General features: G+C 34.1%; 1 protein-coding gene across 1 annotated transcript in view; it reads right to left on the bottom strand.

The window, feature by feature from the left end:
- The window catches only part of Vha14-1 (V-type proton ATPase subunit Vha14-1), an 84273-nt gene that overhangs the window by 7512 nt on the left and 58363 nt on the right, over positions 1 to 18398 (bottom strand). Inside the window, exon 4 of the mRNA XM_090402739.1 lies at positions 16464 to 16586. Within this exon, the coding sequence (XP_090258865.1) occupies positions 16464 to 16586 (123 nt within the window). The remainder of the gene's footprint in view (positions 1 to 16463; positions 16587 to 18398) is intronic.

Here is an 18398-nt window from a genome sequence, read left to right as displayed (position 1 = left end):
CTGGAATTTTTCTCTCTTTACAATGTTAGATGACTGCTTTCACTCTCCTGATCCAAAGAGCAGTGAACTATTAAACCTTACTAATCCTTACTGGAATGATGGCCTTCATTCCCCAATCTCTATTCAAGCTACTGGTTCTCTAAAAAATGTGCCTCTGCAGTCTAACATAAAAATGCAGCATGGCTCAAAAACCAAAACCCCAGCTTATACTACAGCTTGAAACAGCTGAAAAAAGTTATCAATAATCCCACAGCAGACTTCGTAAAAATGAAATGCAATAAGCTTGTCTGTTGCTTGACTACCAGTTGAACCTTCTGATCCCTCACTAAGACTGTCAGACATAACTTTTGTCCTTGTATAACTCGTATCCTCCTCTTGCCCCTTAAAGTACCGTTGTCACCTCACCAAAGGACAATGCAGAACCTATACGAAAAGCATTATGCCTTTTCTTTAGGTACTTTTATGCTGATCTGTTGAATTGATTACTACCATTATGTCAACTTTCTTCTAATCATGTAAGAATTGGAACATACATACTAAACAAACATATTATATTCATTCAATTATTTGAAACAATTCCTCCATACTCTTTTTGTCAATGAATATAATCCTTAATTTTTTTTAAAAAAAAACAACAGATTACTCTTTATTCACTTGCCCACAAATGGCAATGCTATTATGGGTCATGTTGCCTTTCACGTATGGAGTCATTATTAAAAAAATCTCTTATGCTATAATCAGATCTAACACTTTTTGACCCCAAATTCCTTGTGTTACATGCTTCTTGATGAAGTTGTATCACAACAGCTGTTTTCAATCTTCTCATAATATATTTCACTGCTATCAAATCAATGTCTGGCGGTATTCTAAGGTTGGGTGGGTTTCGAATTTATAAAGCATTAGCAAATACACAAGTAAAATGTATTAGTATCTTGAGCAGAATTTTTTTTTTATTTTTTATTTTATTTATTTTTTTTTTTTTATGTGGTGACTAAGATGATTTTAGGCCAGTAGAGGTTAAAGGTATAAATTAGCCTAAGAAGAGAAATCCGAGCCTTTGGAGAAAGGTTTAGAGAAAGAGTAATAATTTTTATAAGAGAAAATGTGCCTTGTTATCCCTATTGAAGGATAACAAGATAGAAGTTTAACACCATGATTATTGAACTTCTTAAAACTCCTACTGACTGTAAACTACAAAGTTTGTCTGGTAAAGGGGAATGGAGCATACTGTTATCAGCAAAGCCATCTATGAGCTGGATTTGAGGTAGAGAGAGAAGAATAGGTGGAAGTACAGAATCCTGGAGTATTCAAGCATTGGTGGGGACATCTGAGGAGAGGAAAACCCTCAACCATGATATGTAGCAAACACCAGAAAGGAAGCTACCAGCTAAGGGAATAAAGCAAACTATATGATAATTTGCTGAGCCGGGCCTATGTACAAGACACAATTAGGCCTCTCAACAATTGCATGACAGTATGCTCCATTCTCTTCATCAGACAAACTTTATAGTTCACATTCATTATGAGCTTCAAGAACTTTCATGATCATTGCCTTAAACTCCAACCTTGCTATCATTCAGCAAGACAAGGATAACTGAACATCACTGCTACCAAGACACATTCTCATATTTCACCCTACTTCTCTTTGGATACGAGTCGTGGATGGATTGAGAGTGGTGAAATCTGTATTGCTGGTTGACTTACATGTAGTGAAAGAGGTGGTTGTTGATGATAACCTTCACAATTTTTTTGGAAAACTAAAATAAGAGAGCATTTAAATAAAAATTAATACAATGAAACAAATATATATCACAATTTTAATTGCACAATTTTTATCCAAGCATATTCAAAATTAATGCACAAGTAATATGATAATACTCAATAAAGATGCATCAGCTACATACAAACACAATAGAGTAGCACAGTCCAAACTGCTCTAAACTTAACTTAATCCCATCAGTTCTATTCAGGTGGGTGATGAAACAAAGGTCACAAGCAAGACTTTAGTCATTTTCCTATGTTTGAAGAAGACAGGAAGGATTCAGCAAGTCCAGATTTTTCTGGCTCATGAAATCTGTTATAACTTAATCCCATCAGTTCTATTCAGGTGGGTGATGAAACAAAGGTCACAAGCAAGACTTTAGTCATTTTCCTATGTTTGAAGAAGACAGGAAGGATTCAGCAAGTCCAGATTTTTCTGGCTCATGAAATCTGTTATAATCTAAACATTGATAATGACAAATAACTGTAGATCTGACAGTTTGACCAAAGTATGATCAACCAGAAGCCTTGGCAATTTAACAGATACTAGGGTAGGCCAAAAGAAGAAGTTTGTTCTTTACTGAGCTTAGAAAGGAGTAAAGTTTATTAAGTGGGCAAAAAGCCATAAGATCAATGGGTTTGAGTAATTTGGAGATTCTTTCAGACACCTTTGATATATAGGCTAACATTAATGATCTTGTTCACAAAACACTTGGTGAAGATTATACAAAGAGGGAGGAGACACAAGTGAGGAATAGTTGGCTTGCATTTTATCAAAACTACATTAATGCCCTCACGAAGTATTTTGTAAAAGAGATAATTAATGCCAAATTAAAATCCTGATGACTGCTGAAGTCTGCAGAGTTTTTTTTTTTTTTTATGTTAATGGTTTTTGTTTAATGTAATTCTGGATTTTTATTTTTATTCTCTTCTTTTTTATATATATCTCTCCCATCATTGTCTGCATTTGTACATTTTCATGTCATTTTGTCTGCTTTATGGCAATCCTAATTATTTTTTTTTTTACAACTTCAGCTATACTTTTCTCCCCATATTTATCACCATTCAATAGAAGATCATGTCATCTTGCCTGTAAATATCTCTCCCATCATTGTCTGCATTTGTACATTTTCATGTCATTTTGTGTGCTTTATGGCAATCCTAATTATTTTTGTTTTACAACTTCATTCATTTACTTTTCTCAGCTATACTTTTCTCCCCATATTTATCACCATTCAATAGAAGATCATGCCATCTTGCCTGTAAAAATATTGGATATTTATAAACCGACACCCCAATTCAAGTAGCAACATATACACATTATAGAAGTATATGCTATTGCAGGATGGTTTACCTTGACTTATCCTATCCAATCAATCTCCCTTCCCTATTTTGCTAACAAAATTGTTTGACCATCTTACAGTTTAATTCGCAATAAAAAATATGATTTAGTGTCTGTCAATGCAAACATTAAAAACAATGATAAATTTTGATATTTTTTGATGAAATAATACAACACCAAATATGAAATTACTACATAGATAGAGCCTCCACAGCTCAGTTGGTATAGATTCCTGTCTATGATGTGAGGAACTGTTATCTGGTCTCTTTTGACTAAAGGTGAGTTAAGGTTTTTTCACCTGGAAACTTGGGTTTTTTTTGTCTCTCAGAACAGGCAAAATGGCCTGTGAACAGTCATTAAAAATGCATACATAATCCCTCATTAGGAGGGCTCAACTAGTCCTAAGGGATGGGGTAATCCCATACAAAGAGAAAAAATAAATAAATATTATCCTTTATACTTTTATTTTCTAGTTCACTTTCTTTTATTGCTGGGATATTTCAACTGGAAAAACAAGATCTATAAACAGACTTCAGCCATGGGGTAGCCCTCTGTCTCCATCTTTGGTAAACTTTGTTCTCATCCATTCATCCCCAACTCTTTGGTTTTGATACATCAATGACATTTTGGCTGTTTTACCTCATTCTGTAAATGAACTTGCCACCTTCCTACATTGAATCAATAGCGTTCATCCATGTATTCAATTCACCATAAAAAAAGAAAATGCTCGTAGTTTACCATTCTTGGACAGTCTGCTTATCACATTTCCCAAAAAATTTCTGTTATCAAATCAATTAATGGAGTGTATAATGTGTGCTCCTCTCCCTCAAGCTTACAACAAGAACTATCAAAACTTTAATGGAATTAAATGGTTACAACTCATGGAAACCAACAGATAATTAACTCCTACAGTCCAACACCTAGGGATTCTTCACCAGACTAGGGTTCCAATTCCTTATATTTCCAGTTTCTCTGAATCTACTGGTAGAATTTTAAAGTTTCACCTAACTTCCAGATATTTTCCTATCAACAAAATTTCTCATCTGTTACTATCTACAAAAGACAAACTGGCACTTCTATCTTTAGCTGATCTTAACCAAATCCTTTGAGAATGTAATTTGACATACTTTGGGCAGATAGGCCATTATGTGGAAAAAAGAATTAATGAACATCATTGAATATGCAAAACCTCAAGTCTGATTTGACACTAAACATAGTATCCTGTGAGATGAAGCTTGTCTTCTCCATAGAAGCAGTTTTAAAATATGAATACCTTTTCAAAGAAAGTTGTGAAGCCCTTTTACATTGGCCTAATCTGAATCAGAATGATTCTCTCTCTTCAAACAAAAAAAATAAAAGTTTAGGAGATTTTAATTTTATCTAAATATCAAAAATAGTTTTAATATTAATTTCTAGCATGCAGCAACCTTCTCAATTTGTAAACTGAGTGTTGTTTGTATTCCTGTTTTATGATTTGTTTATTGTTTCCACATACTGATGATATACTGTTATTTTCAGTACGAAATATTTGTACTTTCATTAGAGTTTATTACTGTGGTTATCATGTAAATTTTGTTGTTTTATAGTTATGCCACAGGTACCTTTTAAGATTAGAGAACTTATATGTAAGAGAATGTATACAAAATAAATAAAAATATCCAATTATTTACAAGTTTGTAATCCTATATTTGGTGGGGGGCTAAATCTAACTAGGAAAGCTGTTAACATTGCAGTGGCAGATTGTGTATGTTGCTTGCTTCACAAGTATGAAACAATTTTCATACTTGTGAAGATGCTGAAAATGCAGGTAGTCAAGTGTTATTTTCTAAACATTTATATAAGTGAGCCCAATAAATGTTGAAATCCAATTAAATGCTATGATTCATTTCATAAGAAATGTAACCAACAAGAGAATGACTACAAATAAAACATATTCTACTTAATTAATATTACAATGTTCGCACAGTTAGCCTAGTGGCTATGTGTTTTGCAACCATATGCCTGGGGAAAGAGTGTCCTATGTTTGATTCCCATCAACAACGTGAGGAGCTTAAGGATCTTCCTCAGCCATAGCCACATCCAAGACCAGATAACTCTGGTCTTGGATGTGGACAGCAGGGTTTTTCATCCTGCAAGCAGGCAAACCAGTCCCGTGAACACATACGGATACAGCCATGAATATTGCCCTTAGGGGAAGCAGCAGAGAAGTGGCAAACCAAATGAATTAATGCACCAATAACCCCTCATTAGGAAGGGACTCAACCCGTCCTAGACAGATGAGATGGATAGGATAGGAGGAATATTACAATGAAGTGCAGCTATTTTCTGTCTTGAATACTGAATTGAGCTATTCATTCCCAAAAGAATAGGCAGAAGTGAATTTAAAAAATATACATTTTAAGTCCACTACAACTATGACTGAAATACTTTTCCAATAAACACAGGTTAAGTCTGATTATATAATCATACGATGATGGGCATTTCTGAGAACACTGAAATAACTCCATTACATCATCCTCCTCTCGAGGAGATTTAGAACCAATGGCCTATTCTGGTCTCATTCCATCTTTTCCTTGGTCGTTCCTGACTTCTATGTTCTCCAACTGGATATCATCGAAGTATCTTTTCGGGAAATCTTGAACTGTCCATGCTTTCAATTATGTTCAGTATACTTTTTTCATCATTATCAAATTCCTGACATGTACCCCTCAAGGGTTGTACAGGATATGATAGTACTACATGAAAAATTTACATCATTACTAACTTCCTATCTACAATTCTCCTCCAAATCAGTCTGTTACTTGTCAAGACTCCAACATTATCAGATCTTATAATTCTATCGTCTAAGGCACTTTGTACAGTATCAATCCACCTATGTCTTGGCCTTCCTCTGGGTCGTTTTCCTCCCAACCTGGCAGAGAACACTTGTTTTGCTAATCTTTCCTCGCTCATTCTGTTTAAGTGACCATACCACCTGAGATCAGCTCTGCTAATGCATTCCTGGATGCTGACAATGTCAAGTTCTTTCCTAATATCCTCGTTTTTAATATGATATTGCCATTGATGCCATCTGTTCACACCTCTAATCTTTCTCAGGACTCTCATATCTGTGGTCTCTAGTCTTTGGTCAAGTGTTTTACTTCTGACCCAGCTCTCAGATCCATAAGTTAAAACTGGTTTGAACACTGTCTTGTATACAGCTAATTTAGTGTTCGGACCAATTTCTTCCTTATTCCATATGAATATATTCAATTGACTTCCTACCATACCAGCTTTGTTGATTCTGTTGTCTATTTCCATATTTATTTTACCATCTTCACTAAAAATTGTGCCTAAATAGTAGAAATATTTTACTTGTTCCACAGGTTCCTTGTTCACAACACAGTTGACATTTTCAACAATTCTACCTATTTTCATTGTCTTTTTAATGCTGACCTTCATACCATATCTATTACAACGGTTATTCAATTTAGTCAGGGAATCTTGCAAACTTGTAGCGGATTTATTTAGCAGTATAACATCGTCCGCATAAAGCAAAGAGCTGACATTAACATCTCCAATTCTGATATCATGTTTATTACCACTTTCCTTCATAATGTGATCCATATAGATAATGAATAACAGAGGGGATAATGTACATCCTTGTCTCACACCAGATTTAACATTAAACCATCTTCCTGTACTTCCTTCAATTCTAATTGCTGACTTACAACTCAAATAAAGACTAAGTATTGCTTACTTAGACTAAGTCAACAACCCTTCTCTTATATGTTGTTATTATATATACTGGCCGAGTATATTTAACTTATTTATCTCTCCTGCTTTGGTTCGAATATTTTATGAATGGTGCAGTAAAAGAGATTCAGGCAAAATACAAATTTAGATAAACAAAAACAAACATTTAATTTAGAATCACAAATTTTACACTTAAATTCAAATCAGTAATTAAGATATCACAAACATTTTAACTTCTCTGATAAATTCAATCACACAAACTCAGACAATGGTAAATCCGTTGTCTCTAATACAGTCTTCTCACAGTTCTTTAAGTTCCAAATACAATAAAATCGCAGTAACACCACTTTACAAGCAAACATGTTGGAAGTTTATTTTTCACTTGGTTAGAGTATAATAAATTTAGTTTAATCCTTTATCCAAGTGTGAGCAAACAAAGTTTGTGCCTGAAAGTATCTTCAGGACTGGGGTAAGGTGGTATCTTCAGGACCAGGGCAAGGAGTGTCCTGGTGTTGTACCACCTTACCCCAGTCCTGAAGATACTTTCAGGCGCAAACTTTGTTGCTCACACTTGGATAAAGGATTAAACTAAATTTATTATAATTTACAAGCAAACACTTTTAAATTTACACTTCAGCTAATGTTCACAATAGTTACTGTTAACATAGGGGAAATTCTAGTATGAAACTCACACACTTCTCTGTATAGGAATATTAATGGTTGAAATAATCTTACTGATAATCTTCTATCTTCATCTACTTATACATACACTTTTTATAACTGTAAACACTTAAACAGTATACGGCACTCATTAAATAAATCTTCTAGGCAATAACTGAATTAATCGTCAGTCACTATACATAAACAAACGTTCTTGCATGAAATAGTACTGATCACTTATGAATTAAGGCAATACACAATAATTCCTTAACTTGAGGTTTTATATGCACAGCTGTTCATTCTTCCTGCATTCATTTAATTCTTTCGGCAATATATTTCTAAGCACAGCTAACGGTACACTTCAATTTTACAGCAGCCTCTACTATTCTAGTAACTCCGTGCTTTATTTCAAGATTCTGTGTGTCCTTGACAGGTCGGCCCTGAAACTAAATCTCAACTCAAATATCGCTAGTCTATTTAGTAGTCACTCAGCTGTCTTCTGTAGCTATAATAGTTATTCTACAATTTATTAGCTAACCGCCTCTCGACCAGTAGACTTTATTAGCTGCTTGAGTGACTTGCCGACTCGCTATTATCGCACTGTGATTCCCGAATGCTCCAATTCCAACCTAATGCTAATCCTCTCCTTTCTCTCTCTAATCTATCTAATCTCTCTCTCTCCAATAAATCTCTAATGCTCCCCTCTTTTCCAGCATTCCTCGCTTTTTATATCCATTCTTCCCACCTAAATTCTTCTCGCAATTTCTTTCTAAAACTCTTTTCAATAAACCTCACATGGTGTTCCAAAAAGTGCTCGCTCACTTACATACGTTTCCATGACAACAAAACAAAATATAATAAAATTGAGCTATTACATAACGTTAAACTTTACAAACAGGAATAAATAGAGAATATTTACATTTCAAATAATGCGCAGTTAAATTATCAAATACAAGTTCTTATAATATTAACATAGTAATAATTAAAATAGATTAATAATATTTAACAGTCTTTTCATTATTACATATATCTTTGAATAATTAATTAAATATTAGACAAAATTAAGGTAGTTATATGAATATTAAATTATAAAATAAGTTATTTACATTAAATAATTACAAGTTTAGCTTATGTGATGGAAGATCATGTTGGATTCTGAAGCAAATAATTACTCCAATCTCTATATATTCAGAATCCAACATAGGTACTATTAGAGCTTCCTCCAATCATCGGTAATTTGTCCTTCTGTCCAGGCTTTCTGAACTATGTAGTGTAGCCACTGTAAGACTTTTATACCTCCATACTAGGGCATTTCTGGTAGAATATCATCTACTCCTGCTGCCTTTCCACATTTCAAGCCTTTGATGGCTTTTTCTACTTCAAGTATGGATATGTATTCCTGACTGCATGCCTGTTGAGTGTTTTTTTACCACTGTGCTATCACTGCTTGTTTCTTTTAGAAATTTTTCGAAGTAATTACTTGGAGATGGTAATGTCAGCTCTTTGCTTTATGCAGACGATGTTATATTTCTAAATAAATCCGCTACAAGTCTGCAAGATTCCCTGACTAAATTGAATAACTATTGTAATAGATATGGTATAAAGGTCAGCAATAAAAAGACAAAGACAATGAAAATAGGCAGAATCGTTGAAAATGTCAATTGTGTTGTGAACGGAGAACCTGTGGAACAAGTAAAACATTTCAGCTACTTAGGCACCATTTTTAGTGAAGATGGTAAATTAAATATGGAAATAGACAACAGAATCAACAAAGCTCGTATGGTAGGAAGTCAATTGAATAAATTCATATGGAATAAGAGAGAAATTAATCGGAACACTAAATTAGATGTATACAAGACAGTGTTCAAACCAGTTTTAACTTATGGATCTGAGAACTGGGTCAGAAGTAAAACACTTGACTAAAGACTAGAGGCCGCAGATATGAGAGTCCTGAAAAAGATTAGAGGCGTGAACAAGCATCAATGGCAATATCATATTAAAAACGAGGATATTAGGAAAGAACTTGATATTGTCAGCATCCAGGAATGCATTAGCAGAGCTAATTTCAGGTGGTACAGTCACTTAAAACAGAATGGGCGAGGAAAGATTAGCAAAACAAGTGTTCTCAGCCAGGTTAGCAGGAAAACGACCCAGAGGAAGACCAAGATATAGGTGGATTGATACGGTACAAAGTGCCTTAGACGACAGAAATATAAGATCTGATAATGTTGGAGTCTTGACAAGTAACAGACTGATTTGGAGGAAAATTGTAGATAGGAAGTTAGTAATGATGTAAATTTTTCATGTAGTACTATCATATCCTGTACACCCCTTGAGGGTACATGGCAGGAATTTGATAATGTTGGGAATTAAACCAGTATTACAATAATGTATTAGAAACACAAATTTTTTTAAGCAAGCATGACTTTCTTAAACATAGCTTACCAAATTTCTGACATATATCCAATAATCTTCACTGTAAGGGTAAATTACTAGACATTTAATAGAGATATGATAGCACTTTTCACTTATTCTACTCATACGATAAACTTTGCGGTGTTCAAACATTTCTAGCTTCAAGATCATCTGTAATAAATGTCCTGAACACTTATCTCCATTGTATCCTTGATTAGGGAGAAAACAATCTAGTTAACTTCAACGCTTCCAAAATACAGTTTTGCTTGTTTTCTCACAAAAAAAGATCTCAAATCTTCGACTTACATTTCGCAATGTTCAACTAAACAAGCAAGACCAGATCTCTCTTCTTTGACTGACTCTTACTCGTAGTCTTTCCTGGCATAATCACATCACTTCTATAACATCTTCAGCTTCTGGAAAACTTGGCATGCTCTTTCTCTCAAGATGTTACACTTCTCTGTCTCTCTACCCACCTGCTTACTTAATACAAATCTCAAATCAGCCCAATCTTGAAATACTGCTCTCACATTTGGGGGTTGTGTGCCTAGGATTTCAAAAAAAACTCTTAATGTAAAAATCTAATTTATATAATGGAATTTTCTTGCCATTCCTACACTCATCAGAAAACTTGCTTGTGCTGTAAATCAAGATGAATGCACAAACAGGTCAGGGAAATTGCTAATTCTCTTAAACATTCCTTCACCACGTATGTAAATATTTCATCCTGCTATGTGTCTAAATCAAGTTCTTAAAACAGCTTGAACACTCCCAATTCATCTACCTCTAATCTTCCATCTAGTTCCTTCTCAGCATCCATAAGCAGTGGGTAATTGGGTACCTCTCTGGGAAGTATACTTTTCTACAGCAAAGACTTAACAACTTGGCTATTTACATCCTTTCTTTTAGGCTTGCACGGTGATCCGAATGCATTTTTGGAAATTATGGAGACAACTACCGTGTTTGAATAAAAACTTTAGTTTAATATTACTAAAATTTTACAATTCGACGTTTAGACCTTTATGTCAAGGTCATCTTCTGGAGCGTACAAATATACACAAGAAACAAGCTATACTACAATCATACTGGTTCGTTAAAGACACTGACTAACCGCTACCACAATTGTTGGCCTGACCTCTGGTGAAAAAAAAATAAAAAAATAAAAAAAATAAAATAAAATAAAATAAAAAAATTATACATCAACGCTAGAGTCCTATTATTTGTGTTGTCTACTATATGCATATATTAACATCATTCCATCCAGTTGGAGTGGGATGGTTTCTAATACTAGCAGATTGGCTAGAGTCCTGACTTATGTTGAATCTTTCATATTAGGTTGGCTGAATGTGTGCCATCCAGATCCTTGGAATTTTCAAACCATCTTTATTATTGATATTTGGGTGGTTTATCAGGATTTCATAGGATTCTTTAAATTTTCTTTCGTACCATGTTTTTGTGCGGTGTAAGGAGCAGGTGCTTTTCCAGTTGATTTGGTGTAAGGTGTTAAGTGCATGGTCTGAGAGGCCTGCTTCACCATAATGGTTATATTTAATGTGTCTAATGTGTTCTTTCTTGCGTATAGGGATTGTCCGTCCTGTTTCACCAATGTACGGTAAGTTACAGGTGCAGCGGATGCAATAGACTCCAGGATGTGCTAATGGGAGGAGAGGATCCTTAGAGGAGCTGAATATGGTTTTAAGTTTAGTGGGTGGTTTAAATGTGGCATTGAGGTTATAATGTTGTAGGATTCTGTTGATTTTTTCTGATAACCCTTTAATGTATGGGATGGCTATGGTTTTACTGTAATCTAGATTCGTTTTTGTTGTGGTTTTATAGAGTATTTTATTGACAGTATTTTTGTTATAGCCATTGTTTATGAATGTGTCACTAATGATTTTTAGTTCTTGTTTCAGGGCTTGCTGGTTGGAGCAAATAGTTGTGGCTCTGTTTTTAAGGGTGTTTATGACTCCATATTTTTGTGCTGGGTGGTGATATGAATTCGCATGTATGTATTGGCCCGTGTGTGTCGGTTTTCAGTAGACCGTGAAGGAAGACGTGTAACTAGTGTGTCTAGGAACGGGAGCGAATTTTGGTTTTCAATTTTGATGGTAAATTGTATGCGTTCGTGTTGTTTGTTTAGGTGGCTGAGGAATGTGTTTAGCGTTTGTCGCCCATGCGGCCAGATCGCGAACACGTCGTCAACGTATCTGAGCCAGATTGTCGGTCGAAGCGTGGCGGAATCAAGAGCCCTTTGCTCAAAGGTTTCCATGTAGAAGTTCGCGATTGGGGGGGGGGGATAATGGTGAGCCCATGGCTGTACCTTCCTTTTGTAGGTAGAATTTGTTTTGCCACACGAAGTAACCGGACTTTAGTACGTGGGCAAAGAGGGCCGTAATGTCGGGCGGAAATTTAATATTGTTACTGAATCTGCTCATAACCTTCCTCATGGTACCAGATCCATGTTGTTTCTTTTTTTATGTAGCACCAGCTTTAAAGTATTATTTAACCATATATCTCCTACCTATGGTAAAGCAGTTGGATATAGCTAGCTTTAATGACTTTGCAGTTTCTCACACCAGCGCACTTCTTCAAGTTAAATTTTCAGTTTATCCTAATACTACTTCTTAATAATAGTTCTCTCACATTTGTTTACTTACTCAGTCAAAACTGTATCTCACCAGCTGGAAACATAAGTCACCCCATTTATAGAGAAAGATTCTCAGAATTAAATCCAATATTCTTGCACCTCCAGTCCATTTATTACCTTACATACTAATTAAAGTACTTATCAGTAACTTTATAAATTCTCAATTCTCTTTCCCTTGTTCCACATGAAAAATCAACCATGATGTTAGTAAGTGTAAAGTTATGTACTTTAGCGTGATGAGATTTCAGCAGCATATTCTATTAGCGTGGTTATGCTACAAAAAACTGATGAGGCTAGGGATCTTGGCATAATGGTGGATAGGGATTTGAAGTTCAGAGGTCACATAGCAAAAAATGCAAATACAACTCAGAGGATAATTGCAATGTTGAAACAAATTTTGACATGTAAAGACATGGAAGTCATTTTGTCTCTTTATAAGGCCTTGAAAGAGCTAGGTTTTTCTCTCACAGAGCAGTGAGTGAATGAGTGGAATAGTTTGCCTTTAGAGGTAGTGAGTGCATATAGTTTGAATGAATTCAAAAGAAGGTATGACAGTTGGTGTAGGTAATTTATGGCCTCCCTTCATGAGTCCTTGACTCCCTGGAGGTCTCAGATAATAATAATAATGATGATAATCATCCTGATATCCATGAGGCGTCAACACAGCTGACCGTCCTCTTCAAGTAACCTGCCCATGTCTATAAAAGCACCCAGCTATGTATTTTTATTTTATCTCACACCAAACAGCTTTGAATCCGCTGCCTGTATTAGTTACTACTTATACCACCATTACCATTTGAGATTTTCATCCTGGTTGGATTTTTAATACATCTGCCGTCATTAGCAATATTTTCCCCCACCCATCCTATTCTGTTTATGTGCCTGAATGTATTATACCTGTCACAATTTTATTGCTCTAAGGATTTCTTCTTCTGTTAAACAGGTCTCAACTAATACCAATAACTCCCCTCTTCCCTTTGAACACGCATGATAGCCATCTGACAGGTATTCAAATAAGTCTTACTGAGCTATTCAAATAAGCAGCCTTATTTGAACTCCTTATTCCTCTGATGCAATCATCCTTTTCCTTGTTTGACAAAATTATGCATGCTACCATTCTTCCTCCATCTTTTAGTCACCTCAGTCATAATTTAGACCTCTTAATATGACACCCAAGTTCTTATGCAACCATTCCAACACATCCAGTTTCTCTGATTATTTACATTCTTAGTGAACAATCTTTCCATTCATCTAACCGAAATCCTTTTAAATGCAATCCATCCTGCAAATGCAAATACTTTTAATCAACAAAATGACTTCACATACCAACATAATGCACATTATTTCTCTTACACAGTCTGTGCACTGAGCTAAGACAGACACTCAATCAGGCATTTCAACTTTCATATCACACCTAGCAACAAACAATCTTGACTCTTTGGTTCTTCTTACTTATCTGATTTAATACCCCTTTCATACATTATCTCTTACCATCCTTATTTCCTTTTAAATAATTTGTTCAACTATCACAATAATTCAAGCAGTTCTTTGACTTCATCCACCCATTCACTAACTAATTTCTTCTTCTCCTCAGGATTAGGCATTTGAGCGTTCTGGCTTCACTGTCTTTCTGTTTCATAGCTGGTCTTCCCAACACCCTTTGGCCTATATTTATCCACTTCTTTTGGCAGCCTAATATATATTTCCATCCTGAAAAGATGCTTTTTCCATTTCTCTTTCCTCTATATTCCTTGATCTTTTCATTTACGTTATATATATATCTAGCTCTCTTCTGATGTCTTCAGTTCTTATATGGTCCAATTTTGTGCCTCTGAACTGCTCTTAAAAATTTCATTTCTGTAGCTTGTTTATTTCCATATTTCTGAACTGTATAACAGAGTGAGAACAACCAGTACTTGATACAATTTTAGTTGTTTCTCTTTTTTTTTTTTTTTTTTTTTATTTAGTGTTCTCATAATTGTTCGACAGATTTTCTGAAATATTTTTTTATTATTCATCTATCTTTTAAATATAATTAAAAATCTAAATAATTAAAGTATTTCATCTGTTCTTTATTTTTTTTCTATGGCTATTTTTGATCTAACGTTATCTCGACCTTTAAATGCCACGAATTTGGTTTTCTTTTATAAAATTTTTAAATTTTATAAAAGAAATTAAACAAAATAAGTTGCCTTATTTTGTTTAATTTATAAATTGATTTTTGAAAATCAATTTTCATTGTCTTATAATATAATCAGATCATTTGCATATAGCATTGCATTCATAACAGTTCTTCTGATTAACCAGATACCTTGTTGTCTTCCATATATTAATGTGATCAATATAGATAAATGAATAGAGTTGGAAATAAGCTGCATCCCAGTTTAACATCTTGATTAATTTCAATCTCTTCTGTTAATTTATTAACAAACTATAAGTGTATTTTTGTATCTTTATATAAACTTTGTATAGCTTGTACCAAATGTAATGGATATCTTGTTTTTTTTTTCCATTATATTCCATAATTTTTCCGTGTATTTTATCGAAAGCTTTCTCATAATCTATAAAGGCCAGCTGAGTCTCTAAATTAAATTCTTGCTTTTTTTTTTTGCAATAATTGGTTTTAACCATAAATACTGTCTATACATGATTTTCCATGTCTGAAACCATTTGTTCTTCTGAGAGGAATGTTTGCAATATTCGTAAGTCTTTTATTCAGGATTTTACTGTAAATCTGTATTTAATAGACTGATTCCTCTGTAATTTCCACATTCAACTCTGTCTCCTTTCTTAAATACAGATATAACCTTAGCTTTTAACCAATCTCATAGAACCCACATTTCCTCCAATAGTTATTAATTTTGAAATCCGTGATGTAAATATTTTCCACCATATTTCAAAAGCTCTGCATTCATGCCATCTAATCCAGTTGATTTTCTGTTTTTTGAAACCTTTAATTGTTTCTTTTGATTCTTCTAATTTAATTGGTTCTATATCGGTACCGATTTCATTATTCTTTTCTGTTATTAAATTTGAGCCATATCATACATTATTATAATGTTCTACCTATAGTATCTCTTGTATTATGTTGATTTGTGCTGTATCTCTTTCTTCATTGTTTAATTTTCTTAATATTTTGTAAGTATGTCTTCTTCCATGTATGTCTTCTATTTTATTAATAAATATGTCCCAGGAATCTTGGCGAGTTTTGTGTACTATATTTTTATTATATTTCTTCCATTTCCTTTGTATATTTTTGAAGGAATGAATGGTATGCAATTTGTTTTTTTTTTAATTTTATTGCATTTTCTGAATCTGTGTTCCAAATTTTTAATCGTTTTCTTTTTAATATTCTTCTTTCCCAGTACTTCAGAGACTGCTTTATGAATTATCTTTATTCAAGTTTTCTATTCTTCTTCTATATCTTGATTGAATTTAGCTTCTATTAGGTAATCGTGATTAGGTAATTCTGCTAATCGTGATTGATTTAGTTGCTAAATCAATCACGATTAGCAGAATAACTAATACTTTCTTCTTGCAATAGATATACTTTTGTATACTTGTTCTATTTTTTGTTGTTTCTTATTCCTCTATAAACATGTACATCTCTCACACATAGAGCTACTGATTAATGATGATACAATTACTTATTTTATATTAGTTATTTTAAAATTATTGAAAATCCTGAAATCTAGTAGTTCTTGACCATTGTTATTCATGCAAATTTCTCCATATTTTCCTAAGATATTTGGGATTGGATTATTTCCAATAATCTCCCCCCTCCCCCAGTGCACTACATGAAGCACAATCACATAAAAAAAAAAAAAGGTCAGTGTCTTTTAAAATAACATAAGTAAACAAAACAACTTCTAATGATCATAAAAAAATTTCAAAATTATATACCTTAGCCCGCCGCAATATTGAATCTTTGGCTGGATCATAAGGATGATCTTTGGAAGGGATTTCCAGTACAGCAGGTACTGGCTTAGTATGATTGTCAATTACATAACGAATTCTTTCTGCCACCTGAAAATTAATATTATAATCAGCTGAAGAATTTTTTAAAACACAATTTTTCTTAATGAAAAACAGAAAATGAACTCAAATATATCCAAGTCTCTGAATAGAAAATAAATATATGGTACATATCAAGTACAATATAAGTTGATGATGTTATAAGCTCTATTTAGCAAGACCAAAAACCAGTTGTTCGTATGACAAAGAAGAAATGGCATATTCAAGAATAGTTTTTATCAGCTGGATGTAAAATTCCTGCAAGGAAACAAAGTTATATACGATGGCGGTCTGAAAAGTTCTCAGCCTAACAATGAAAAAATAAATTTATAATTTCAAAATTATTTTTATTTTTCAATATAATCTCCCTTAAGACTAATAAATTTATTCCAGTGATGCTCCGGGGCCATTATCCCATCCCTGTAGTGGTTCTCAGTAAGATCTGCAAAATACCCCTCTACAGCTGCAATCACCTCTTGATTAAAAGAAAAATGCTGACCAGCGAGGAAGCATTTTAGTTTTGGGAAGAGATAGAAGTCAGAGGGAGCCAAATCTGGAGAATAGGGTGGATGTTCCAACAATTCATAGTGCAGATCCCTTAATTTTCCCATTGCCAAAATACCTTTGTGGGTAGGTGCATTGTCCTGATGACAGATGAATTTTTTTCTTCTGCAAACCTGATTTTTTCTCACTAATTTTTTCGTCTAGTCTGGTTAAAAGATCGGAATAATATTCCCCGGTTATTGTTTTATCCTTTCAAGATATCCTTTCAAGATAATTAATAAACAAAATGCCTTTAGCATCCCAAAACACTGATGCCATGACCTTTCCTGCTGATGGAACCAACTTTGTCTTCTTTGGCACTGAACAACCAGCTTCTGTCCGCTGTTTTGACTGCTGTTTAGATTCTGATGTCTCATCGATTACTATGTCTCATCTAGTAATCGATGCACAAAATCAGTTTTATTCTTGTTAAAATGCTCCAAGCACAGTTCAGAGATTTTCATGTGTGTGCATTTTTGTTCTGCTGTGAGCAAGCGTGCCACCCATCTTGCGCAAAGCTTTTTCATATGCAATTCATCATGCAAAATATATCCTACATGTTCTTTTGAAATGCCTATAGTCTCAGCAATTTCATGCACTTGGAGTTGCCAGTCATCCAATACCATATCATGCACTTGATTGATGATTTCTGGTGTTGTTACACTTTTTGGACACCTTCAAGTGGATCATGTTCAAGGCTCGTATGGCCACGTTTAAAGTTGGCAGCCCATTTCTTAATTGTCGAAAACGATGGAGAAGAGTGCCAATTAAGTTTATAAACTCGAATGAATCTCTTCTGGCATTAAACCTTCTTTTACAAAGAATTTTATAACCGCACGATACTCAATTCTATCCGTTTCAAGGGATACAGACAACACTTTTGCTTCAGACAGCTGTATAAAACAAACTACTTGATAGAATGACTTGCAATTTCACATGGATACTTATGACAGATGTATCAACTTAGAGAGAGAAAAAAAAATCTTGCTGATAGTGTTGCCATCTATGGTCAAGAACTTTTCAGACCACCCTCGTACAAGACTTGAAAACTTCTGTGCTAGATTCCCTAGTCAGATGCCAACTTGAGTGTACATTACAGTTGTGTATCCTATCATGAACCTGGTCAATTTAGAAGCTTCTGTCAATGCTAACTAATTTTTACCTTGTTTAGCTACTAATGTTGAAGCCAATATGTTAACTACTTATATTAGTGTTCATCAGTCTATGAAAAATGAATTAAAACCCACACATTTTATCAGTGACACATCATATTTATTAATG

Source organism: Typopeltis vanoorti, chromosome 13 (assembly GCF_054136105.1).
Source record: "Typopeltis vanoorti isolate ZY-2024b chromosome 13, IOZ_Tvanoo_1.0, whole genome shotgun sequence".
Classification (NCBI taxonomy): Eukaryota; Metazoa; Arthropoda; class Arachnida; order Uropygi; family Thelyphonidae; genus Typopeltis; species Typopeltis vanoorti.
The sequence above is the reverse complement of the archived record's forward strand: the minus strand, read 5'-3'. Positions and strand labels throughout refer to the sequence as shown.